This window comes from Mesoplodon densirostris, chromosome 7 (assembly GCF_025265405.1).
Source record: "Mesoplodon densirostris isolate mMesDen1 chromosome 7, mMesDen1 primary haplotype, whole genome shotgun sequence".
In the NCBI taxonomy this organism is placed as follows: Eukaryota; Metazoa; Chordata; class Mammalia; order Artiodactyla; family Ziphiidae; genus Mesoplodon; species Mesoplodon densirostris.
Genome location: NC_082667.1, coordinates 56,143,184 through 56,169,597, shown reverse-complemented (window position 1 = coordinate 56,169,597; position 26,414 = coordinate 56,143,184). Strand labels below are relative to the sequence as shown.

Genomic DNA, 26,414 nt, shown 5'->3' with positions numbered 1-26,414 from the left:
TGACACTACATAGTGCCCAGCCCAGGGCCTGGCACCATGGCTTCCCAGTGCCAGTTCCCTTTTCTTCCCTCTTCTGTGGTTGGCACAAGAGCCTCTGGTGGTGGAGGGGTGGGCACAGGACTGCTTGGAAGGAGTACCCGATCCCCCTCCCTGCTCACCTGGCCTGGACCTCTCTCACCCGCAGGGGGACTATGTCTGGATGGACCTGAGATCCGGGCAGGAGTTTGATGTGCCCATCGGGGCAGTGGTGAAGCTCTGTGACTCTGGGCAGATCCAGGTGGTGGACGATGAAGGCAATGTGAGTAGCCCGCTGCCACCCCACCCCCAGGCCTTGCGGGGGGACACAGGCTGACAGGTGACCTGAGGCAGGGGCCTGGCAGTGACCTGCCTCAGGGGGATGGAGGCAGTGCCTGTGCCCCGCTTCTGCCTCTCAGAACCCCCTTCCCCCATGGAGCTTTCCCCATCACCCCCGTGGGAGGGAACCTCCCCTTCTGCCCCAGGCTACCTGTTCTAGTTCCACCAGCATTTCAGTCCCTTCTGCCTGGTATTAGAAATGTGTGTCTGTGTGGGCATACCGGTGTGTACAGTGGGGCAGGGGGTGGCACCAGGCTGGGAGCTCCTCAGGTACAGGGGTGCTTTCGGGTCAGACAGGCTGGATTCAAATCCCATCCTGCCCACCTGCTAGCTATGCAACCTTGGCCAGATCTCTTTCCCTTCTGAACCCTCACAGGGTTATAGATTTATATGTGAGATCACACGTGAATGCCTCAGAAGAGGGTGAGGTGGTCTGAAAATGCCCGCTCTCATTCTGTGGGGTTATGGCATCACACGAATTCATTGTCCACCCTAACGCTGCCCTGGAATTAGTCTAAGAGTTGAACGCTTTATCTCTTGTGGCCCTGAAGGAAAGGGTCACAGGAAGTGTAAGTTTGATAGACAGTGAGAGTGGGGCCTTGGGGAGGTTAGGAAAGGTCTTAAGTCAGGGTCCTGACTTAGAGAAGGTGGCCCTGATGAGGGCCCAGAGGGGAAGCCTGGGAACTCTGGACATGTGTGCATGTGCATGGCATGTGTGTATGTGGCAGGGGCACATGTACAGCTTAGTGGGGACATGGAGGACCAGAGAGATTAGGTTCCACAGTAATCTGGGTTGTGCCTAATGCTGTGGCCGGCACTGGGGGCATAGAGACAGTCCCCATCTTAGCCTCTTAGTTTGATGGGGGTGAAAGAGGGTGCAGTGACTTGGAGAAGAAGGCTCTGTTGAAGGCCAGGGGAGGGCTCAGGACCCTGGAGGCCTGGTACTGAACATGGAGGAGGCAGGGGCATCACTGTTATCCCTGCAGCCCCCAGGGATACCCGCCTTGGGGTTTGCAAAGCCCTTTGACCCAAGTTCTATCTTTAGGTCCTCACAGTGTCTGTGAAAGGCAGAGAGGACAGCAACTGTTACCCCAAGGGGAAACTGGAGTCCAGAGAGGGACCCTCAGGACGAGTCACACAGCTAGTGAACGATGGTGCTGGGGTCAGGATCCGGGGCCTCTGGGTTCTGTGTGGGTGTTTCCTCTCCCAGCATCTCAGTGGCAACTTTGGAGCTCAGGTTCTGTTAACCACACTTTTGTCCCCTGAGCTTTAGAAATGGAGTGCCTGCAACGTCATTCCAGAGGCTCCAGTTCCAGGGCCTTCTAGGAAGCCCCTGTGAGGTTGCAGCCTCAGAAGGGGGACACGGATTTGGCTGGCAGCACACACAGGCCCACGAACTAGCCTGGACCCCCCGGGTGGGGCCCAGGGACTCTGCCTGCAGGCTTGAGTTTCATCTGGGTCATGTTGCATGTCAGATGGTGTCCCATAACTGTGTCACCGGATCCCGGAGGTCCCCTCCCACTTGCCCCCTGAGAACGGGGGCTGCAGAGGGGGGAGGGATGTGGCTGGCTGGCTGGGAGCAGGTTAGGGGGCTGGGTTTGCTTCAGTGGCATTGGGCCCCTAGCGGCTTCTGGCCTCCCCTTTCACCAGCCTTGCCTACTCCCACTCCCTCCCCCCACCCCACGTCCAGGCCATCATCTCTGACCCCTCTGTCTGCCCACAGACTCCCTCAGCCTGAGGGCAGGGACCAGGTGAATCACATCTGGTTCCCCAGAGCACAACAAAAGGTGTCCCAGAGAAGGTCCTCTGTAAAGACTTGCTGAATGAATGAAAGGTCATGGTTCCAGTCCTCACTGGAGTCCTAATGCTCTGCTTTTGTCCAAGCTGTTCTCCTTGCCAGATGTACCCCTCCTTCCCTTCCTCTGCAGAGCACGTGGTCCCTGCCTCTCTGAGCTCAGTGCCAGGCCAGCCCTTTCCCAAATGTGCCCCCAGGCCCTAGAATTGGCCATGTTCTCTCTCTGTCTCTCGCTGGTATGCCTTCAGGGCCAGGCCTCAGTTTCTGCCCTGGTTACACTTTGGTCTGTGCTGTAGGTGTCTGTGGACGTTGACCTGAGCGCTGCTGACCTCAGCTGGGTGACCTTCCGTGCAGGAAAGCGGTGGGGAAAGGCTCAGCTGTGCCATTTCACTGAGCACGCCACTTTACCTCTCCAATGTGACTCCTCACTGTAAAACGGGACTGGTAATTCCATGATGAGATGTTAAGAGAAACAAAGGAGAACATACATCTCTTTTGCAACAAAAACTAGAAAACATTGAAGTGATCATACTCAGCACTGGTTGAGCAATTATCAGGCACCAGTGCTTTTTAGACCTGGCAGGAGTGAAACAGAGGTTGGCCATTATTGTATCAATGAACCCTCCCAACATCTCCAAGAGAAAGGGATTGTTAATCTCATTCCCATTTCATAGATGAGGTTGTAGAGGCTCAGGAAAGCAAAGTGACGTGCACAGGGCTACAGGTCTCGCAGTGGCTGAGCCACCCCTTAACTCTGTGCCGAAGTGTCTCGGGGAGGAATTATGGGACCAGAGGCTGGGGTCGAGCAGGGAAGGCAGACAGCCTGCCCTCTCCCCTCTGGCCCACTCCAGGGCTTAGGACCGAGTCAGGGAAAGGGAATTTTCCAATTGGATCAGCTTTTATCAAGAAATAGGGTGGGAGAGAGGAATGTTCCACACAGGGTTGGAAAGTCCAGGCAGGTTCTTTGATCTCACCACCCGGCGCATTCATGTCAGGGCTGTCTGAGGGCCTGACCTGGAATGTAATGCCCTGGCCCAGGAGGTGCCATGAAATGCCAGGGAAACTGGAGTCCTGAGCAATTGCTGGCCTGCCCCTCACCTCTCTGAGGGCCGTGGTCCTCTGATCCTATTTTCTCATGTGATGTGAGGGGGCTGGAATAGGGGACTTCTGGGGTCTCTCCATGACTAGGACTCTGCTTTTAATTCAGACTGGTTCCTAGTAGTCCCCAGCCAGCCATCTGTCTCATCAGGGATCCCCTGCCACGTCATTTGTGCCTGGCCCCTGTATGAGGCACTGTGAACCAGGGGTATAGCAGACATGGAACCAGCCTTGGGGAAAACTGAGGGGTCAGGGCCACAACTGCGCTCCAACAGTGGCAGTGACCATTGCCTTGCAATGGGAGACCTAGGGTATGTGGGAGCCCAGAGGAGGCACCGACCCCAGCCTGGGGAACCAGTCAGCTTTCTGTCTGGTCCTGAGGCTCCCAGGGTTCCGGCATTTGGGAACAAGGAAGGGGGCCCCAGAGGGCTTTGGAGGCTTGACTCAGGTTGTAGCCACACTGCAGAGCACAGGAGAGATTCTCACTTCTCTGAGAAGCTGGGGCTGTGAGTAGAGGGTGCTGGAGACCACCTGGGGGAGGTCAGAGGAAACCATGGCTTCACACACTTGTTGAAAGAACAAAGGCTATTGCCCAGGTGTGCAACCGTCTGCCACCCGTGGCAGCAGGATATATTGCACTCTCTGAATAATTCTTGTGCATTTGTTTATCGGAGTTTGGATTTGAAGCCAAGTCTGTCTAACGCCAATGATTACACTTTCCACTCCATCCTGTAAGGTGACTGGAGAGACTAATCCCCTTTATGACTACCATAAGGTAGGGCCAAAATCCCTGCCATGGCCACCTCTTAGGTCTGCAGAGAGAATCCCCTAAGAGGAGGAAGAGTGGTCCATGAAGGGTAGGGGTGGGCGCTAACGTCCTCATAGATGGTAGAAATGATCGTGTTTGGCCACAGGAGAGGCCCTTATGGGGTCGCAGATACCCGGGGTTCCCGTCCCTCCCGGGACTCTTCCCTAGCAAAGTGCAGCCAGGAGAACGCAACTAGCTTACATGAGCCACTGTGCCTCCCCGCAGGAACACTGGATCTCCCCGCAGAATGCCAGGCACATCAAGCCCATGCACCCCACGTCGGTCCACGGCGTGGAGGACATGATCCGCTTGGGGGACCTCAACGAAGCGGGCATCCTGCGCAACCTGCTCATTAGATACCGAGACCATCTCATCTACGTGAGTGCCGCCCCGCCTGCCAGCAGCCCCGCCCACTTTCAGTCCCTCTGACCTGCAGCCAGCCCTGCCCAGCCTCTGCAGCTGGCCGCTGGGGACCAGGGACTCAGCCCATGCCCACAGCCGCTCGGGTCTGTGGCTCATCCTCTCTTTGGGGCTGTGGCTTTTGTGGTCTGTGATTGGAGAACGGGGAGGTTTTTTCCAAAGGTTCACGTGCCTCCGTAGGGCTGAAACCGCTGGGAGGCCAGACCAGGGAGGAGAGGTGACAGGCTCAGTGCTTTGCCCAGAGATGGTGGGCTTGCTGCTCTCCCTGGGTTTGCTGTGGGGTCAGGACCTGCCACGGGTCCTCAAGGTCAAGAGAGGATGGGTTAGAAGTCTGTGTCCTCTTGAAGGGGATGGAGGATGGACATGCTCCTTGATCCCCCAAACCCTTGAAATTAGAACCAGTCATACACACACCCCACACTTCCCCACCTTGAAACTCAGGAGGACAAATAAAGAGCATCTCACTCAGCCAGGAGTGAGCTGATCCCAAGAGGTGAGCTCAGAGACCATCAGAACAAGAAGGGTCCATCAAGATCATTTAGTCTAGAGATTCTCACACTTTCTGGCCTCAGGAATGCTTTATGTTCTTAAAAATTATTGAAGACCTCAAAGAGCTTTTGTTTATGTGGGTTATATCTATGGATATTTAACATATTAGAAGTTTAACTGAGACATTTAAAAGTAACCACAAAAAATCCATTACAGGATAATGTATTTTTATGAAAAATAACTATATTTGCCAACATAAAACAATTAGTAAGAAGAGGGGCATTGTTTTCCTTTTTTTTTCAAATATTTTTAGTATCTGACTTAATAGAAGACAACCCGATTCTCGTATCTGCTTCACATCCAGACGGATGTGATATTGTTTTGGCTGAAGTGTATGAAGAAAATCTGGCCTCACAGATATGGGGATGGAAAAGGCGAGACCTTATGGACTTCCTAAAAGGGTCTCTGGGACCCTCAGGGGTCTTTGGACCACACTCTGAGAACTGCTGACCTAGTCCCATTTTACAGACAGGGAAACTGAGGCTCTATAAAACTTAGCCAGGCCCAGAGCTGTGTGCCCAAGCAGCTCAGGGGCAAAGGAAGCTGTGGGTGTACAACAAGGAGAGAGCAGGAGGGAGCCCCCTGAGCCGGGTCCCCAGGCTGGGCATGCTCAGGGGAGGTGTGGGGTGATAAGTGCCTGAGAGAGGTGCGGAGCTGTTTCCGCAGGGTCTGTAGGAGTGAGGTCTCACTCCCAGGTCACTTCCTGACTGCTGGTGGAGATGGCGTTCAGGAAGGGGCACTGCATGAACCGAAGGCCTGAGGCAGGACCGTGCCAAGTAAGTGATTTGTCAGGACTGTGAAGGGGAGCCGGGGAGACAGAGCTGGGAGAGTCTGAGGGAGCCTGAGGAAGCACAGCAAGGAACTCTCGGGCCCTCGGAAGTCCTGGAATTGTGGTGCCTCAGCTGCTCGGGAGGCCCTCTGCCAGCCTCCCCACTCTGGGTCCTTCTGCAGCTTTGAGCTCCCAAGAAGAGGCTGTGCTTGGGCCCTTGACGTACGTTGATTGCATAGGCACAGCAAGCAGCTTTCTCAGGGAGACCCTTAGTACCGACAAAGCCCCTCTCACTCCTTTCCTCATCCAGGGGGCAGGGCACAATGGCACCTCCAGATGTGAGCAGTGTCACCTAGACAATGGTCGGGGGGAGCTAGGACTTGAGCCCAGGCCAGAGATATCCCATGGGACCCACTGGTGTCTGCACCCCAGTTCTTGGTGGTTCCCTCCTCCCTCCTCTCTGGACAGCAGGTGGACACAGGATGGTCCAGGGGCTCTCCATGGCCATCCACCCAGGCCTGGGTGGAGTCTGACACTTGGGTCTGGAGGTGAGCGGGAGCCTGCCTACTTGCCTGCCCAGGGAGGCCACTGCAGAGCTGATGTCCTGACACAATCTCCTTTCGGGGGTGAGCTTCACAGGGGGGAACTGAGTGAGATGGGAGTTGTTTCCACCAGGGACCCCGCGGAAAAAACTTCAGACAGTCCGAGATCAGTGAATCTTGTTTGTGAAGTTTTGAGGGTAGACTGATTAGCTGGCAGCCGGCAGAAAAATCAGCCTGAACATTAGGCCTTACCTAGGTTGACTGTGGGATCAAAGAAAAGAATTCTAGAGGTTTGTGGATTCTCCAGAGAACGCTGAGATCTGCACCATTTGCCTCCTTAGAAGTTTCACTAGTAGCCTTTCTGACTGATTTTTGGGTGAGGGTGGGGAGGGCATGGGGGTGGAGCCCACACGAGGTGTCTGAGCTGTCTTTCTCCTTCAGAGACTCATGGCTGGAAATCAAGTCATGGCACCTGGAAGGTGCCCAGCTTGGATAGTCTGTCGGCCTAAGATGCTGGGTGTCTGTTGGTCTGGGGAGCTGTGCTCCAGAATTGTAGGGCTCAAGAAGGTTTCCTTGACTTGCTGACTCTATGATTCTGTGACTGGGTGCATGAAGTAGGATTAGAGCAGAGCTTGGAAGAAGCAGCCAGGCCATTGTCCCACCCAGAAACCATACCTGTCCCTAACCATGGCAACCCCTGGTCACTTCATGGGTTGGGTTACCCTGGGCACACCCCCATGCACCCAGGATTTCCTCAGATTACCACAGCTACTCACAGCCTTGGGCCCGGAGGACGCACTGTCCCTGACTGTCTGCCCAGGGCTTGCCTGCTCCAGCTGGCCTGGCCCCAGGTGCGTGAGGGACAGCCCCCCAGGGCCGTAAGTCAGCCCGAGGCACCCTACATGGGGCAGAGCCCTCACAGGACACCTAGCATTGGGTGGCCCCAGAGGCCAGGGGTCGTCCCTGGGTCTTGAGGGCAACAGGTGGCAGGGCTGATGCTGAACATGGGCTGGAGCCCTGGTCTGGGAGTTGGGGGGCCTGGATCCAGGTCTTGACAGATTGCCTTTAGGGAGTCCCTACCCATTTCTGGTCTCAGCCGTCCCTTTGGCACAATGGGGTGGGTGCCTCTGTGACACTGGGAAGGTGTATGTGTCTAAGATGTATGTCTTGGTCTCCGTGGTCTGCTAAGGGAGAGACCCCAGGGTTAGCAGGCCCGGAGGCTTCCTGGAGGAGGTGGATTCCTACCATGTCTCCTGGGGTGTGTCTCTGGCCCAAGAGAGGCTCCTTGATCTCCACCTGGGGACTTGGGGGCCCCTAGGGACCTGTGTGCTATGTCCTTGGCTTGGGAATAATCCTTATCTCTTCCTTACTCCAGCCCATGGGCCCACAGGGCAGGCTTAATTCCTGGAGACTTGAGAAGAGGCCTGTGCTGGGTAGTTGGACATTAACTCTCTGCTGACCATGAACCCTTGGAGAGACAGAGCCAGAGGGCCTCAGGGAGCAGTGCCTAGAACCTCAGGGGATGGATGGGTGCTAAGACCCAGGGAAAGGCAGGACGGGCCTGAGTCTCATTGTCTGCAGTGGCCAAGCCCCTCACTTCTTTTACCTCCCCCACTGCCAGCTCCGCAGTCTCACAGGTGAATCCCTGGGATTTGGGGGAGCCCAGGTGGGGAGGCGAGAGCTGGGGTCCTGGTGCCAGGGTCCCTCCTTCATCCCACTCCCTGCTTATCTGCTGTGCGACCTTGGCAAGTCCCGCCCCTTCTCGGAGGCTCAGTTCTCCCATCTGGGAAGGGGCGTCTTGACTATACCTCTCAGTGGCCTTCTGACAGTACAGAGAGAGATGGCCTGGAAGCTGCAAGTCCTGCGCCCGGCAGGGATCTTCCCGGCAGGAGGTGTGTCCTTGTCCTTCTGCTGGGCTGGGTCCTCTCGCTGAAGGAAAAGGCTTCGTTTTTATTATTTAGTTTGAAATGGGTATATATGCTACAGATTGGAAAATATTCCTTCTGCCACAGAGATAACCACTGCTACTCACTTCTTATTTATCCTCTAAGAGGAAGACTATATATATATATATATGATATATATGATATTAAATTATATATATATATATAATTAAAATTTTTTTCTACACAAATGATAGCATTTCTCCTCACACTTGTGTGCTTTTTCCACTAGCCCCAGCCCTGGGCCATCCTTCCTGTCAACGTAGGCAGGCCTGCCGCAGTGTTGCTGACAGGCCTGTCCCCTCAGCTCCTTTTCCTGCTGTTTCCTGTGGACAGCAGTGAATTTCTTCTCCATCCATTAATTTAGTGACTCATTCGTTCACTTGCCAAATATTTGCTGAGCGTGTCCTACGCACCATGCACAGTATTGGGCCCCAGGTAGAGAGAGGAGTGAGGCCGGGGGGCAGAGGCCTTGAACCAGAACTATGGAGGAGTCGGGGGCCAAGTGAAGGGGACCATGGAGGCTGTGATGGGTCACACAGGAGGGTGCCTGGCTTCCTGCGGGGGGAGCGCTCATCTCCGTTTGGACCTGAAGGATGAGCAGGCATTAGCTGGGTGAGGGGGCAGGGGATGGAGCGAGGTGCTTTTAACAGAAGGTTTAATATGGAGGGAGCCTCTGGCTGTGGGATGCAGCTAACGAGGGCCAGGGCTCGGAGGTCTTGTGGGCAGGGGAAGGATATTGACTTTGTTCTGAGGCCATGGGGCATCTCCTGAGGGTTTTCAGGAGGGAGATGACACAGTCAGATTTTCTGAGCTGACTCTGGTTCCCAGTGGAGGACAGATTGCAGGGGCCAGTGTGGAAGCTGGGAGCCCAGAGGGGAGGCGCCTGGCCGGGGAGGTGGCTGTGCCCACGGAGCGAAGTGCATTGTTATGAAGGAGAGGGAGGCCTCCCGGCGTCCCGCCCTGGTGAAGGTCGGCCATGAAGGATGGCGGTGGTGCTGTTGGCCGAGCCGGGAGGCAGAGGAGGAGCAGGGTTGGAGGGGAGAGTGAGCCCCCGTCTGGACAGGCTGGTGGACATCAAGTGGGGGAGGGGGCTGAGGGGTCTAGTGCTCAGGAGGGCCCTCTGGGCTGTGGGCAGAGTAGAGGGGGCCATGGGAGCTGCGAGGGGGAGAAGAGGGTCCAGGCCCAGCCCCTGGAAGGCTTCTTGCGGCATCTCAGCGTTCCCTTTGCCCTGCGCTTGGTCTGTCCTCAGGGCCACCTCGGTCTGGTTCTGACCGCCCCCCGTCGATCGGTTCATTGGGTCTGAAATAGTGTCTCTGCCTCCTGCGTCTGTAGCTGCTATTCATTCTCCCCAGCTGCCAGGGTGACCTTTTCCCAGCAATCCTCCCAGATGTCCTGTCCTTTTATGCCTCTGTGCTTGATCCCCACTGACGAGCCCTCCACTCTCCTGTCCACCCCCCCCCCCCAATCACAAAGAATCCGTGTGCCTGGTACGAGCTGCCAGGGCCCCAGGCTCTCCCTCCCTGCGACCCAGCGTGTGGCTGTCAGCCTCCCCACGTGCCTCAGGGAAGGGTTCTTGAATGACAGCACGGAGCCTAGCTGGCCCGAGGCCACGTGGTGATCACGGGCCAGGTCGCTGAGCATCGCTTTGTTAAGGAAGTATTCAGAAGAAAGGAAGGGAGCACTTGTGGACAGCCGCCTCTGTACCGGACACCTGTCAGAGGTTGTGCCCTTTGGTCTCTACGACAACCCTGGGAGGTGGGTGTTAATCATCTCCCTTTTACAGATGATCAAACTGAAGCTTAGAGAAGCAAAGTGATCTGCCAAAGGGATGTTCCTTGTGGCTGTCTCTCCTACCTGGTTACCGGAGTCTAGCTGGTAGGAAGAACCAGGGGGAGAGGAGAGTCCACTGGGGCCCAAAAGGGCAATGTCTGGCAGGAGAGAAGCCTGGGTCTGGGGTGCTCAGCCCAGGGCAGCTTTGCATGGCCACACCTGCCCCCGGGGCGGGCACTTGCCCTGGCATGCGGTGCTGGCAGCAGCGCCTTCCCTGCACGGCCACCTTGGGCTGAGGCTGCTAGGGCGTGACTGGGGCTCTGGTATGATGCACTGGGCCCTGGGTGGGAGGGGGTGGGCAGGGCTCTCACCTCCCCTGCACAGTCACATCTTTCTTCAACCCCTCCGGGCCCAGATGTCAATAGGTCCATCACCATTTATAAGCTGGGCCTGATCTTTTTGAGTTGGAGTGGGGAGAGGTGGGCAGGGAAGGAGAAGTAACCTCTGAGGGCCTCCCTGTGTCCTGGCGGCAGGAGGGCCAGGCCTCGTTGTCCCCTGTGTGGCAGGGCCCGGGCTCACACCAGGAAATTTTGCACATAGGTGCCCTAACAGAGGAGCCCGAGGAGAGGAAGCCCCCAGAAGGCTCTCTGAGGTGTGTCTGGCCTGTGTGTCCCCGCTGCCCGGGATGGCTGGAGGCAGTCTGTCCCCCAGAGCACAGGGGCAGTGCTGCAGAGACTGGGGCCCACCCAGCCCCTTTAGCTCTTTATGGCTTCATTCCACTCCCCCCTCACCAGCCCAACTCCTCCACTCTGGAAAGGTCCAGTTTGTGAATTTTACTCTGAAAGTTTGGGATGCAGGGTTTGGAGGCGAAGATGGGAGCCAGCATTTGAGAATTACCTACCGTGTGCTATAAATTTTAAAGCCCACCATCTCCTTTCATAAACAGTTATGTTATGCCCATTTTATGGATAAAGATAAGGAAATTGAGGCTTTGAGACCCGCCTTCCTTCCCTCCCCACTTCCTCCCTCCTTTCATCAAATGTCTCTGAGCACCTACTGTGAGCCCCACCCAGTGCTCATCTGAAGGCCCCACCCCCAGCTCATAGGGAGGTAGGATTCTGACCCCAGATCCATGTGACTCCAAAGCCAGTGCTGTCCCTTCCAGAGGGACGGAGCAGGGCAGAGCCTGAGCGCTTTCTAGAGTCCGAGCCTCCCACATGGGAAGGGGTGAGCTCCCTGTTCCTTGTTGCCCACAGACCTACACGGGCTCCATCCTGGTGGCTGTGAACCCCTACCAGCTGCTCTCTATCTACTCGCCAGAACACATCCGCCAGTACACCAACAAGAAGATTGGGGAGATGCCCCCACATATCTTTGCCATTGCTGACAATTGCTACTTCAACATGAAGCGCAACAGCCGTGACCAGTGCTGCATCATCAGGTGGGCGGCCCAGGACCGGCATGGAGCTCCAGGCTCGGCCCCTAGAACTCCTGCTCTGTGCTCCGCTAATGCCTCATAATATAGAGAATCACCTCCCCTTTCCCAGGCCTTATACCTCTGTTAATGCTACCAAAGCTCATGTTAACTTTTGAGGCCAACCTTGTTTACTGCTGGCTCCTGTTAAATTACAGTCAGTTGGGCTTCCCTGGTGGCGCAGTGGTTGAGAGTCCGCCTGCCGATGCAGGGGACACGGGTTCGTGCCCCGGTCAGGGAAGATCCCACATGCCGCGGAGCGGCTGGGCCCGTGAGCCATGGCCGCTGAGCCTGCGCGTCCGGAGCCTGTGCTCCGCAACGGGAGAGGCCACAACAGTGAGAGGCCCGCATACCGCAAAAAAAAAAAAAAAAAAAATTACCGTCAGTTGCAACCTCAGGCTCCTGTTCTCTCTTGGGCAGAGGGTAAAACAACAAAGCATTGGTCAAGCATCTAGTTCGTGCCATGCTGTGTGGCAGCATGGATGGAGGAGTGTGTGTGTCTGAATAAGGGGAAAGAAAGTAACCTTTAGCTGTGGCAGGGCACTGAGCTGCTTTCGCCTTCCCCAGGCCTGGGAGGTCCTTAGTGTCAGCCCATTTTACAGATAGGGAGCTGGTTGGAGGGGAGCCGCGGTTTAGGGCAGTAACAGGTCTTGCCTCTGCCTGGGGCTCCTCTGCAGTGGGGAGTCTGGGGCAGGGAAGACGGAGAGCACAAAGCTGATCCTGCAGTTCCTGGCGGCCATCAGTGGGCAGCACTCGTGGATCGAGCAGCAGGTGCTGGAAGCCACCCCCATCCTGGAAGGTAGGGCCGGGCTCTCAGGGCGGGGCTGGGGGGCTGGGGGGCGATTGACATTGACCGTGACCCATGAATGTCTGCCCACCCTGCAGCATTTGGGAATGCCAAGACCATTCGCAACGACAACTCAAGCCGCTTCGGGAAGTACATTGACATCCACTTCAACAAGCGGGGCGCCATCGAGGGCGCCAGGATCGAGCAGTACCTGCTGGAGAAGTCACGTGTCTGTCGCCAGGTGGGCCTGAGCCCCTGGGCGGAGCTGTACCTGCGCAGGAGCCCCAGCCTCGGGGGTGTGGGGTGCACACCATCTGCATAGCCTTGGTTGTCCCTGTGTTGCTGCTCAAGCGCTTGCCTCAGTGCCTGAAATCCCAGCGGAAACCCACCCATGGGGACTTTTTCATGAAAGGCACTTGTTAACATAGTAAACTGTTTACAGTCCGCTTGATTGTCTGGTTCCGGATGGCCTTCTCCTGCCCTCCCATCCCCCAACACCTTGTGCTCCCATTTTTAGGCCCCCGATGAAAGGAATTACCACGTGTTCTACTGCATGCTGGAGGGCATGAGTGAGGAACAGAAGAGGAAGCTGGGCCTGGGCCAGGCCACGGACTATAACTACTTGGCCATGGTGAGGCCCAGGTGGGGCACCCGGGGAGGGGGACACCGTCCCAGCCCCTCCCCAGCTCCAGGCCTGGTGGGTAGGCACTCCTTTGTGGGCTTTCTTCCATCCTCTGACTGGCCCCAGCCCACCATAAGGCCTGTTCCCCACGTGGGCACACACCTGCTGGTACACACATCTAGATGAATTATCACCACAGACACACACATTCCTAAATGTGTAGAGGTCCCAGACCCAGGGACGCATAGACATACGCATGCCCACGTGTACACACACCTGGCCCTGTCTGCACACATGTAAGGTGATACGTTATTCTTTGAGGACGTGGAGACTGGGACCTCTGCCAGGGCCCCAAGGATTGTAGGGTACAGCCTGCTGTGGCTTCAGCCTCAGGGGCTTGCTGGTTGCGGGGCCCTGGTGCCAGCCTCTTGTTGCTGTCTCCGGCCATAAAGGAGAAGTGGGCCTGAGGCCACGGCTGCCACTCAGCGCCAGTGGTGGGCCATGCACACAGCAGGCTGGATGGGGGCCACCAGCTTCCCTAACCCTGGGGGGAGCCCATGCCTGGTTGTCTGGACCTGAGGTGGGCCAGCCACATGGACACAAGTGTGGGCTATGGCACCTGAGGGCAACCAAGGGGTGTGTGTGTGTGTGTGTGTCTGTGTATTGTAGGTGTGGCAGGCCTTTCTGGACACTTCTGTTAGCTGGCTGGCACACTTGGATACACACACACACACGTGCACACACGGGTCTCATAGGCACACACAATGGGGCAGACCCCAGGTGATGCCCTGCCTGTCTGTAGTTACCACCTCCCACCTTCTACCCCAGGCTGTACCTTATGAGGGGTTCAGGTTCCTGAGGGTGGATGTCCATGGCAGGAGAGGGGTAAGGTAAGGCCTGGGTGCTGTGACTGCCAGGCAGGGTGACGGGGGCAGGCCTGGCATCAGTGACCCGGCTCCCCTCACTCACGGGAAGAAGGGGCATCCATGCTCCCCAGATGTGGGAAATGTATTCGTGAGAAGACCAGCCAGGAGCTTTCTAGACTCCCTGGAGGAGTCAGAGGTGAAGTCAGTGCTCAGAAACCCAGGCTGGCCTGGCCAGGCAGAGAGGGCCCTTCAGCCCAGGCACTGCCTCTCTGTGGGTACCTGTGGCCCCCCTGACACCCTTCTGCACCCCACTCTCCCACCCACTCCCACCAGGGTAACTGCACAACCTGTGAGGGCCGCGAGGACAGCCAGGAGTATGCCAACATCCGCTCGGCCATGAAGGTGCTCATGTTCACTGACACGGAGAACTGGGAGATCTCAAAGCTCCTGGCCGCCATCCTGCACCTGGGCAACCTGAAGTATGAGGGTGAGTGACCGAACAGCCATCTTCAGAAAAGAAGGCAGCCTAGAAAAGGGAACACATTCACTCATCTGACACTCCAGCAATGTGCCAGGCTGGGAGGTGGTCCTCTGAGACAGGCACCCCGTCCACTCTGCTCTTGCCCTGGTGTCCAGCATGGTCCCAGGACAGAGTAAGAGCTCTGGGAATGTTTGCTCAGTATGAATGAATGATCCCAGCTCTAAGGAGCTCACAGTCTAGTGAGTCTTGGAAGACTAAGAGACATGGAGAAAGCATGCACAGGCAGGAGGAAGAGCCTGTGCAAAGGTCCTGAGGCCTGAGAGAGCAGGGCGCATTTGGCGAAGGGCAGGTGGTATCAGGCACAGAGCTAGACAAGTTCTCCAAGCCTGTCTCAGGAGCCCCTGGTTGCTCTGGGGGTCTGGAATGGGGGTCATGGGAGAGGGGGCCATGACTGCCAGTGTCTGCTACTTGGATGTCAGGCATGGAGCCAGATGCTGGGCATGCGTGCTCCCTACCCTCCTGGTGCCCGTGGCTCACGGTGACAACATTTGTCAAACTGATATTAACCCAGAAAAACATTTAGTCATGGTGCTGGTGCCCTCTGTGGGCAGGGCAGTCCCCCTGAGACTTGAGACAAGAGCCGCCCTGTCCCGCTAGACTGTCCCTTTGCCCCCACGCCCACCCCCTCTTGCCTGACGCTGTGCCCTGGTGCTGCTGACAGACCGTACGTTTGAAAACCTGGATGCCTGCGAGGTCCTCTTCTCCCCGTCCCTGGCCACAGCCGCGTCTCTGCTCGAGGTCAGTGAGAGCTTTCTGTCCCCTCGGCTGCTTCTCTTTCTCCCAGAGGAGCAGTTTTGACTTCAGGCTCAGGGAGCTGGGGCCCTCTGCTTGGAGAGTTCTAGAAGTTCGACGTCGAGAACCAGTTGTGTGCAGGATCTGTGTTGGACCCAGAGGAGGAGTGGAGACCTAGCGCGGCTGCCCCTGGGGAGGGTGGGGAGCATGGGGGGGCCCTGAGAGGGTCAGTCAGTCTTGTAGTAAAGATTCACTAGGCTCTGCCTCGAGTTGGAAAACTGGTATAAATAAAGCCAGAGTCAAAGCCAGTGCCGGAGGGCCAGGGGACATGCTGGGGCGATGGGAGGGGGCTGTTGAGGAGAGAGCAGTTCCTTCTCAGCGGCCCTTGGGTGGGTTTGATGACTGGGGAGGATGTGGCCGAGGAGGGCAGAGTCTGAGTCAGGCCTGGTGGAAAGTGGGAGGGGCTCTAGGTGTGATGGAGGGAGGGGCAGGCTGGCGGGCGCTGAGTGGGTGCCTGGATGTTGCCCCACTAGGTGAACCCCCCAGACCTGATGAACTGCCTGACCAGCCGCACCCTCATCACCCGCGGGGAGACGGTGTCCACCCCGCTCAGCAGGGAGCAGGCGCTGGACGTGAGAGACGCCTTCGTCAAGGTGGAGTGGCTGCCAGCTCTCCCCGCCCCACGGGAGGTGGGGCTGTTCATGGACGGGGGCCGAGGAGTCCACAGAGCTGGAAGGACATCTGGGCCTTGACCCCGGTCTGCCCTTGGGTCCGGCTCCAGCCACTGGCTCTCTCTGGGGCCTGGGCAAGAGTCTGCCTTCCCCGGAGCCTACATTCGTCTATCCCACAAGGGGCTGGGAGTTGTGCTCTTCAGCGGCCCCAACAGCTCTGGTGCCCTGAGGCCCTCCACACCTGGCCTGCTTCATGCTGAATCATAATCTTTGGTCACTCCGTCTGCTGTGCTATTCCCAGCCCAGGGGTTACCCTCTCTGATCTCTCCAACAAAGACCGCCGAAGAGGGGCTGGGTCGGGTGGAGAGGCCCCCCAGTCCTGCCATTTTGTCATCCATTGAGCCCCTCCGCTGTGCCAGGCCCTGTGCTGGGCTCTGGGACCCTCGTGATAATCAGAGCTGAAGGGGAGACAGAGGTGGTTGGAGAGATGGGAACCCAAACTGCGTGAGGTCAGGAGAAGTTCCTTGGTGGAGCTGACATCTCCACAGAGCTTTGAAAGACAGGCAGGAATTGTTCTAGCAGGAGAGGGTGCTCCATGGAGAGGGAGCAGCTGGGATAAAAGCTTGGGGGTTTCGTGCAGCAGGAAGGGGCTGGAGTGAGGTCACTGAGGCCCAGGAGCCTGGCCAGTCCTCCTGGGAGGCTGTGGCTGCACCCTGTGGCTTACGTGGCTGCCTCTCCCCTCAGGGGATCTATGGGCGGCTCTTTGTGTGGATTGTGGACAAGATCAACGCAGCAATTTACAAGCCTCCCTCCCAGGAAGTGAAGAACTCTCGACGGTCCATTGGCCTCCTGGACATCTTTGGCTTCGAGAACTTTGCTGTGAACAGGTACCACATGGGCTGTGTCCTGTGGGAATTTTCTTCTACAACATGGACTTAAGTGTCAAATTTCTCCCTTTAAACTACATTTAGCTGGCTCCAAGCACACTCTGCCAGGCTGTTGGAAAATTTGACTCCAGACACCCTCTGGGGCCCTGTCCCCTCCAGGCCCTGGGTCAGCTGAGGCCAGCTGGGGTGGTGGAGCGAAGGCTCTTACACCATCACAGACACTCTGGTCCCCACTGCCCATCAGTCCAGTGTCCAAGCTCCAAGGTGCCTCAAAGCAGGTGAGGCCGGGCCTGAGCCAAGCTTGAGATGGGGTGTTGGCCATAGCTGGTGTCCCACTTGGGGGCTGTGTGAGGGGCAGATGGATGGAGCAGGCCCAGGTGGACACTGGAGCTGGAGGCAGCCAGCCCTGCCCCACTTTTTAGCTGTGTGACCCCAGGCAAGTCACTTCAATTCCTGTAATGTTCAGATGCCTCAAAGCCCTCCACACCACCAAAACGCCCACACTGAACACATGAAGTGTCTGTCACCTGGGAGAGCACTGAGTTGGTGGCTCAGAGATGTCACTGTCAAGGCCCTTCTTGCCAAATCTCGCGAGCCCCCCTCCCATGTCTGCTGACGCTTTGGATCCCTCTTTGAGGCCCCTCCCCAGCGCCTTGGCTCTTCCTCTCCCAGGTGCTCTGCCAGGGGCGTGGTGCCCATCCACCTGCCCTCTCCCAGGGCCTGGTCATGCAGGGAAGAGGGCTCCAGCCTTAACTCTCCTTCCGACTCACTGAGTGACCTTGGGCAAGTGCTGTGCCCTCTCTGGGCCTCCGTGTCCTCTTCGGTAATGGAGGGGGTTGGACTTGCAATGCTGGTTCACCTCGGAGATTGGAAGTCCCAGGGGCGCACTGCACACCAAGCTGGGGCCGGCCCCTGAGCGGCAAGGCAGGGCCTGAACATCCCCCTGCCTCCCGCTGCCACCTGTGCCCTGCACCCCTCCCTGCAGCTTCGAGCAGCTGTGCATCAACTTCGCCAATGAGCACCTGCAGCAGTTCTTCGTGCGGCACGTGTTCAAGCTGGAACAGGAGGAGTATGACCTGGAGAGCATCGACTGGCTGCACATCGAATTCACAGACAACCAGGACGCCCTGGACATGATCGCTAACAAGCCCATGAACATCATTTCCCTCATCGATGAGGAGAGCAAGTTCCCCAAGGTGGGCCTGCAGCGGAGCGGGGCAGACACATCCCTCCCACACTCTGAGCCTCCGCTTTCCTCATCTGTGGAATGGGACTAATGATACGCGCCTCTCAGAGCAGCTTTGGGGCCAGTTCAAGTGCGCTCATCTGACGTTTGGGGATTACCTACGGTCCAGTGGGTCCTGGACCAAACCAGGAAGGTCTAAGCATGCAGCTGGTGCAGCATAGGTGCTCCAGACACAGAATATGTCTTGGAGTGGGGGAGGGGCTGCTCTCATGATTCTAATCATGGGAAATAGATTTTCGAAGCTGGAATGTACTTTCAAGGTTGTGTAATTCCAATTCACCCACTTAACAGATGGGGAAATGGAGGCCCAGAGAGCTCCTGTGTGGGGAATAAATAAAGGGAGGGAAGCTGTTGGGAAAAACAGAAGAGGGGGTGAAAAGACAGGGGGCAGGAAAGGCAGTAGGGCCTGGTGGAGAGAGTGGGACGACGGGGAGTAGAGGGTGGGTTTGACAGCTGCTGCTTGGTTCCCACAGGGCACAGACACCACCATGTTGCATAAACTGAACTCCCAGCACAAGCTCAACTCGAACTACATTCCCCCCAAGAACAACCACGAGACCCAGTTTGGGATCAACCACTTTGCAGGCGTTGTTTACTATGAGACTCAAGGTACAGGTGGGCCCTCTGGGGCTGGCTGTCTCCCTTTGCTTGTGTCCCCTCCCTTCCTTCCCCTTCTCCAGCCCAGGACAGAGACCAGGGCCCTGGAATACAAGGAGGGAAGGGATGTTAGGAAGTATTGGTCTCAGTGCTTCTTTTTTTATGGATTTTAAAAAAATTATGGTAAAATATATGTAATATAAAATTTACCATTTTAACTATTTTTAAGTCTACAGTTCAGTGGCATTAAGTATATTCACAATATTGTACAACCATCACCACTCTCCAGAGCCTATGCATCACCCCAAATAGAAGCTCTGTACCCACTAAACAATAACCCTCCATCCTCCCCCCACCTGCTAGTCCCTGATAACCTCTATTCTACTTTCTGTCTCTATGTATCTGACTATTCTAAGTACGTCATATAAGTGGAAACATACAATATCTGACCTTTTGTGTCTGGCTTATTTCACTTAGCATAATGCCCTCAAGGTTCATCCATGTTGCAGCATGTGTCAGAATTTTCTTCCTTTTTATGACTGAATAATATTCCATTATGTGTGTGTGTGTGTGTGTGTGTGTGTGTGTGTGTATACACCACATTTTATTTATCCATTCATCTGTTGGTGGACATTTGGGTTGTTTCCACCTTTTGGCTGTTGTGGATAGTGCTGCCATGAACATGGATGTATACCTATCTTTTTGAGTCCCTGCTTTCAATTCTTTGGGTGGGCTCAATGCTCTTTTGCACATATGGGGAAACTGAGTCTCAGAAGGGGAAGTTCACGTTTTTTTAGATCACACAGCCTATTGGCTGCAAAGCCAGGCCTAGAACTAGCCCAGTTACTCACCAAAACTCTTTGAGCAACACGACCAAGTGTGGTCTTTGAAGGAGATGTATCTTCTTTTCTCCTGGGAGATACAGTTGGGCTCATTTTAAAGCTAGAAGTGAGGAAGAAGGTCAGAAAACAGTCAAGTTTTCCCCACTTGGAATTCCTACAGGGTCTGTCAAAAGTGGGCAGACTGCCCTTGCCAACCGCAGTCCTCACACCCTGGTGCAAAGGGCTGGCCTTGAATGGGCATCAGCTGTGGGATGTGTCTGCCTTCCCGCCTTCAGTCCCAAAGGGTCCCACCCACAGCCAAAGCCAGTGAAATTTCAAACGAACAAGCAAAGAGCCACTGCTTTCATACTTCCTTGTTGAGTTGGTCCAGAAGGCAGTAGAGCAAGCCATGCGGCAATTATGGAATCAGAAGGCTGCTCAGCCCTCATTAAATCCGCCCCACCTGTTAGAAAGAAGAAAGCCAATGTTAAGTTTGAAGTAGTGTTGGACAAACAAACAGATCTGTTGTTTGGAGTAAGAGAGGGTTTTTTTTTCAATTCAGTCCAGCCAACGTTCACTGAGCATCTGTTATGTACTAGGCTTCATGATGTTGCTGAGGAGATGAAAATGAAAATTGAGCAAACTCTACTCAGTTATAAAATTATAGAATATTATTAGATCTGGAGGGAACATACGGCTCATCTACTTTTATGGATTTGGAAACTGAGGCCCCGAGAGGGAGATGACTTGCCTAAGGTCACTAATTCAGTTTTGAGCTACTTTAAACAATTGTATCAGTGTTTTCTGTTTACAGGGCACTGTTTCAATTCAGTAAATTTTATTTATGACATGTGTGGTGCTAGGTGATCCAAAAAGAAGCTAGAGCTTATGGGTGCATCATGCTCATTCAACAGATAAGGAAGCTGTGGCCCAGAAGGGGACCTCCCTAGGGTCCCATAGTGAGTCTGTCATAGAGCTTTAATTAGGACCCTACAATTCCATCCCAACTTCAGAGCCCCCCTTCCAGTACTGAGTGCCACCTGCAGCTCACCCCTCCCCAGATGCCAGGTGGGCAGCTCCACACTGGGTCTCTGTGCCATCTGCCAGCCAGGGCAGCCTGAGTCCTGGGGGAAAGAGTGCTGCTTCTCTGCAGGGTTCCTCCTCCTCCTCCTCGGGCATCCCCGGCCCTTGGGCTCCTCATCTTCATCCCCACGCTAGCAAGGCCCCCCATTAACTAGTTCCTAAGTCCTCAGTCCCTGGTAATGGTAGCTTTCTTTGGAGTCTCTGTGGTGCAGGGGAGCCTCCCTGGGCTGGTGCCAGGGCTCCTGCACTCAGGTCTTAACTCTGCCCGTGGCTTGCTGTGTGCCCTTAGACAATTTGCTTAGCTTCTTGAACACCAAGAAGCTAAGAAATTGAACATCAATTTCTTTCCTTGTGAGTGTGGGGAAGATAATCTCCACCTGTCCTGCATATACAGGGGGAGTTGTGAGCATTCCACCTGTGAAGGCACTATCCAAACACAAGGTATTTTAAATGCATTCCTTTACTGTTAGCTGGTACCAGATGAACTTGTATTCTCTCCCAGCGCACACACTTAACAAGGGCTTTTGACACCTTTGTCACTGAACTTGGGTCCTTGGACTCTTTAATCAATAGAAATTGGTAAGAAGCCAGACGAGAAATTCAGGCAAGCTTTACAGGGGTTCGTGCTGCTTTAGCACGAGGGAGTGAGAACAAGAAACAGGTGCCTTTGCTCACTCCCTGAGCGGGGGCGGGCTGATTCCTTAAATGAGGTGAGGGCGGGGGCGGGCTGGTCCCTTTAATGAGGTGAGGGCGGTGGTGGATTAGTGGGTCGGGCTGGAGGGGGGGCTTACGTGGTCAGCTCACCCTCTTGGTGGTGCTGTGTGCAGGGGTCATGGGCAGTTCCCTGCTTTTTCTCCCAGCAGCTCGGGAATGGCAGTCGGTTTGTGGCTTTTTTGTATCTTATTGTTCACAGTTGCTGGCACCGCACATGCGTGTAGTTATTTTTAGTCCCTAAGTTTCTTTGTATTTTGTTGCTGGAGGAGACGTTTGTCCAGGTGCGAGCACTCCAGTAGAGGGTCCCAGGTCCCAGCCTATCTCACCTTCGTCCAAAAGACTGAAGCTGGCATTTCAGGTGTTGCAGTGGTTGAGTTGGCAAGGTGCCCCGCTCCCTCCTGGGGCCTGAGACTTCCTGCCCTCCTCTTTGGCCAGGCCGGGAAGAGGTGGGCTGTGAGGCTGGGGAGGCGAGTTCCAGTGCTGGCTCTGCCCCTCACTTTCTCTGTGACCTTGAGCAAGCTACCGTCCTCTACAGGCCCCAGAGTCCCCAACTGTAAAGTGGATGTGGTTGAACTAGGTGGATTTTGAGGGTCTTCCTGGACCAGGCGTTGTGGCCTCGGGGAAGGGGTGAGTCTTGTCGGGGGGAGGCTGCCGGAGCTGGCGAGGTGTGACTGCTCTTTGCCGCTGCCCAGGCTTCCTGGAGAAGAACCGGGACACCCTGCATGGAGACATCATCCAGCTGGTCCACTCCTCCAGGAACAAGTTCATCAAGCAGATCTTCCAGACTGACGTCGCCATGGTAATGTCGGGGTGTGGTTTTCATTGGGCAGGAAGGGCCCCCAGAAGCCAGGCCGGTATCTAGGTGCCCCCTTGTCTAGTGGCTTCAGCTGAGCTCCTCTGGCCATAGAGCAGGGGCGGTGCTTTGCTGTGGTTCCGGGAGGGGCTGGAGGGCCTCCAAGATCCTCCTATCGGGTCCTCTTGTACTAATGAGGGGGAGCGGGTTGGGTGCAAGGCCTAGAGAAGGATCACGTGAGATGCTGCAGAGCAGAGCTTAATCAGGACTTGGTTTTCCATGGGGTGTCCCCTCCCCCGCCCCAACCTCCAGCAGCCAACAGGGAGCACGGGCAAAGAGGGGACGTCCAGCCTTGAGGACGCGGACAGGTGTGGGTGTTCAGAGAAATGGGCACAAACGGCATATTTGCACCAGCCCGGGACCCCATATTGGGGGAGCGGGTGGAGAATTTCCCACCCTCGATGTTTCCTTTGTCCCTAGAGTGTCAGCCTGGACTCTGTAGTAGTGGGCTCAAGCCAGATTCAAATCCCAATTCCACCACCTTCTCAATGGGTGGACTTGTTTCCTGCAGGGTTATATGCCTTTTTATTTCATATTTTCCTCCTGTCCCATGGCTTCCTGGAGAGTGCATGGAGGCTCAAAGGGAGGGCAGAGCCGCCGCCCCCTCAGTGCCTGTCCTGCTGCCTGTGTTGCCCCCAGCCTCCCAGAAGCCCAGACCACTGCCCTGAGGGTTGTCCTCTCTCCCTGGTGGATTTTGCTCCCTGTTTTCTGACCCGCCACGTTCTCCTTGCCCCCCACCCCATCTCGCCGTGCACTGTGGTTCCTGTTGTAGTTTCTCTGTGGTTATTCATCGGGCACTCTCCGCCAGTCAGCAGCTTCTGCGAAGGTAAAAGACCCCAGCCTGGGGCCGGAGGATGGCGGGAGAGGCCTCAGCAGCCCTTGGGGCTGGGCTGTGTCCTCAGCCCCTGCGGCACTGAGGCTTCGGGAAAGGACCCTTTTTTCTTTATTGTTTTGGAGTGTGCGTTTTTGTGGAGTGCTTTGTGGAGTGCTTTGATTTTTGTTTTCTGAGTTGTTGTGTGGACTTCAGGCATCTCAGTTTCTTAAAGGAGGAAACTGAGCCCTAGAAAACGAGGTGAGACCTGCCCAGTGTATCGGGACAGGGCTGGGACTCAAACCCTTCTCTCCCAAGTTCTCTGCCTCCACGGAATCTCTTGGAGGCATCAAGGCCTGCTCCTTCCATCAGGCCCTACTAAGGGTTTCCACGTCCATGACTCAGTCAGATCCTCTGATTAACCTTGTGGATCAGGAGGGACAGGTGGTATTTTCTGAATTTTGCAGATGGGGGACTGAAGCTCAAAGATGGAGTGTGGTTCACTCCCAGTCACAGCATCTGGGGGAGCTGGGACTAGAAGCCACTCCCTGCCCCTTGACCTCCTTAGGCCCTGGAACACCATCCCTGGTGTGTCCTGACCCCCAGCTGCAGGTCGTGCGTGGCTCCCAAGGCACTTTGGGCCCCAAAGATGCTGAGTACCCTTAGCAGCAGCATAGCTCTGCCGTCCCTCCGCCTCCCTTTTCTCTTCTCAGCCCTCAGTTTCCCCTCTGCCTAATGCTGACATCCTCTCACATTCGCTCTTAACTCTGGGTCCCCCTTCCTTCCTGCATGTCTGGCATCCCCCTGCTGCCTGGTGCCTTGCAGAGTTCTGGCACAAATCACAAAACCACAGTGGTAGTGCAGGGCCCCCAGCACATCAAGAGCAGCTAGGTTGTCTGGAAGGAGGCCTCTGTCCTCTGCCCACGGTCGGCCCCAGGCCAACACTGTGGCCCAGCTGGTTGATGGGATGAACATAGGGCCACCACCAGAGAGGGGCCCAGGCGCCTGGAGCTCCAGCACCGGCAGTCCCCAACGTGAAGCCCGCAAACTGCCGGTCGCAGTGTTGGTAAAGACAGGTGTGGCTCTGGACTCTCCCCCAGTCTCTCCTGTCCTTCTGTAGACGCCAGCCCAGCCCCTACCAGGCCTACCCACTCATCCTGGTCTTGGGCAGTCCCGGAAGACACTGAACCCATCTTTTCCTCCTACTTCTCTTTGCCAAGCCCGTGGAGGCATGTGAGGACCTCTCCATGAAGTTTCCTGTTCTAAGCCTCCTTCCCTGAACTCTGGGAATAGAACCCACTTGCTGAGGAACCGTGGAGAGGTCCAAGTGTGAGACTGTGGGGTGTCCAGAAGTGGCCCACTCCCGAGGGTGTATTTGCAGCACAGAATGAGAACATGGCAGTGACAGATTTGATACCAATTACATCTACTCTTCTGGCCCACTTAGGCACCCCCGTGAGTAATTACTATGGCCCCTACCTTACAGGTTAAGTAACTGGGGCCCAGAGAGGCCAAGGTCTTTGCTAGAAGCCACACAGCTGGTGACACACAGGGATTGGTTCCAGGTCTGTCTCAGGGAGGTGCAGGGACTTGGCCAAGGTCACGTACAAGTGAGGGCTACAGTGAGGCTTTCTTGTCCCTGCTCCTTTTCATCGTACTGTGCTATCTGCAAGCTTTGCCTCAAGGAAAGAAAATATGCTTTGTAACTGTTGGAAACATGATAGCTCTGTTAAAGGAACAAGGAAATGGGCTTGGTGAAGTGTGGATGCTGAGTCAGTTTACTGGATGACTGTGTACTAGCCGCAGCGCTCTCCTTAGAGTGAGGGCCCACATCCTTCCGGTGATCTGACCTGTGTCCTGCGCAGGTCCCCAGCCCCTGAATTTCCACCCTTTTGACTCTTGTGTCTGCCTCCTCAGGGCGCCCCCGGGCAGCCCCACCCCAGTCGTTGCCGCTGGAGGGAGCAGCAGAGGGGGTGGCTCTTCCAGGGCGGGACACCACCCCACCCCCAGCCCCAGGCACATGACCCAGGCGCCCTGAGTCCACGGGACGCTGGTTCACTCCTTATGCAGGTGGCCCCTCCTGACAGTGACTTCCCAGCCCCAACCACGTCATGCTCGGGTGCCTGCGCCTCACATCCCCTCCGAGGCATCATTTAACGCTCACCTTTGGACTTCTCACTTCTGCCTTTACCCCATCCCTAGTTATCTGTGGATTATCCCAGAAAACAACAAATGTTGGAAAAGATGACCTTTCCCCTCAATGAAATTAAACCAAATCAGAAACTAAGTGACCAGGGAAGTGAGCGCAGATCCTGGCATCATAGGCCCCATTCACTCATTCCTTCCTTCCATCACAAATACCTACTGAATGCCTGTTATATGTCAGACATCATCATATGTGCTGGGGACACAGTAGTGAACAAAACAGAAAGAAACCTCTGTCCTTGTGGAGCTTGTGCTCTAGCAGAAGGAGGAAATAGTTAATAAGCAAATAAATAAGTGGATTACATAATGTCAGATGGTGACTTATGAGATGGGGAAAAATGAAGGAGGGAAGGGTGCTTGCTGGTGGTGGGGCTTTGCAGTTTTGAATAGGGGGTCAGGAAAGGCCTTACTGAGAGGTTGGTGAGGAAGTGAAGAAGCCAGCCACGTGCATTCTGGAGGAAAAGCATCGCAGGGAGAGGGAACAGCAAGTGCAAAACCTTAAGGTGCTCTTTAAGCCCCAACCTGCCCTGGGAAGAGCATGGAGGCAGGGGTGGCTGGAAGAGAGGGAATAAAGTGGTGGAGAGGCTGGAAGTAACTGGGACCAGGTCCTGTGGGGTATGTGGGTTCTTACAAAGGACCTTGGCATTCATGCTGAGTGAACTGGGGAGCCACTGAGTTTTGAGCTGGCTGGGGGAGGGGAGGCATGACTGGATTTGTGTTTTAACAGCCTCACTCACTCACTCACTATCACTGTTTTGATAGTGGAGTGGAGGGTGGTGTGGAAAGTGGGCGACAGAAACAGGGAGACCGGTTTGGAGGCTATTGCAATAACGAGAGAGCCATGCAGGCAGCTTGGACCAGGCTGACAGTGGAGGAAGTAGTAAGAAGGGGTCAGATTCTGGGTCCATTTTGGAGGTAGAGCCAATAAGATTTGCTGACATATTGGATATGAGAGAGGAGGAGTTGGGAATGGTTCCTAGATCTGTGGCTTGAGCAGTTGGGCAATTTCTTGGAGCCCATGGACGCTAGCAACCAGTTCAGCACAACTTCAGTTCAGCAGAGTGTTGTTGACTGTTGCTGTGCCGGGCCCTGGGGCACAGCAGTAAACAAGGCAGACCCGCCTGTCCTCACGGGGCTCACAGCCCAGCAGGGAAGACAGACAGAAAGGAGTATTTCCAGAGTGCTGATCGAAACCAAAGAAGGGTGTGTCCTATGTGTGTGTATGTTGTTTGTGTGTATTGTGCATGTGTGCATGCTTTGTGTGCTGTGTGTGCGGGTGTGCTCTGTGTGTGTGGTGTGTGTATGTGTGTTATGTGTGTGTCTGGTGTGTGTGTGCTGTGTGTATTTGTGGGTGGTGTGTGTCTGTGTATATATGTGTACATTTGTGTGTTATGTGTCTGTGTGTCTATGTATGTGTGCTGTGTGTGTTGTGTGTCTGTGTGTGTGCTGTGTG

At 55.5% G+C, this 26,414-nt stretch overlaps 1 protein-coding gene across 3 annotated transcripts in view; it reads left to right on the top strand.

Moving 5' to 3' along the window:
- Window positions 1-26,414, top strand: part of MYO7A (myosin VIIA) — a 96,027-nt gene that overhangs the window by 6,533 nt on the left and 63,080 nt on the right. For all 3 annotated transcript variants that reach the window (XM_060102963.1, XM_060102962.1, XM_060102961.1), the window contains exons 2-14: window positions 185-298; window positions 4,281-4,433; window positions 11,308-11,492; window positions 12,203-12,324; window positions 12,411-12,553; window positions 12,830-12,943; window positions 14,134-14,287; window positions 15,003-15,079; window positions 15,607-15,726; window positions 16,489-16,631; window positions 17,617-17,827; window positions 18,351-18,486; window positions 21,785-21,891. In XM_060102963.1, coding sequence (XP_059958946.1) covers window positions 200-298; window positions 4,281-4,433; window positions 11,308-11,492; window positions 12,203-12,324; window positions 12,411-12,553; window positions 12,830-12,943; window positions 14,134-14,287; window positions 15,003-15,079; window positions 15,607-15,726; window positions 16,489-16,631; window positions 17,617-17,827; window positions 18,351-18,486; window positions 21,785-21,891 — 1,764 coding nt within the window. In that variant the 5' untranslated portion in view covers window positions 185-199. The remainder of the gene's footprint in view (window positions 1-184; window positions 299-4,280; window positions 4,434-11,307; window positions 11,493-12,202; window positions 12,325-12,410; window positions 12,554-12,829; window positions 12,944-14,133; window positions 14,288-15,002; window positions 15,080-15,606; window positions 15,727-16,488; window positions 16,632-17,616; window positions 17,828-18,350; window positions 18,487-21,784; window positions 21,892-26,414) is intronic.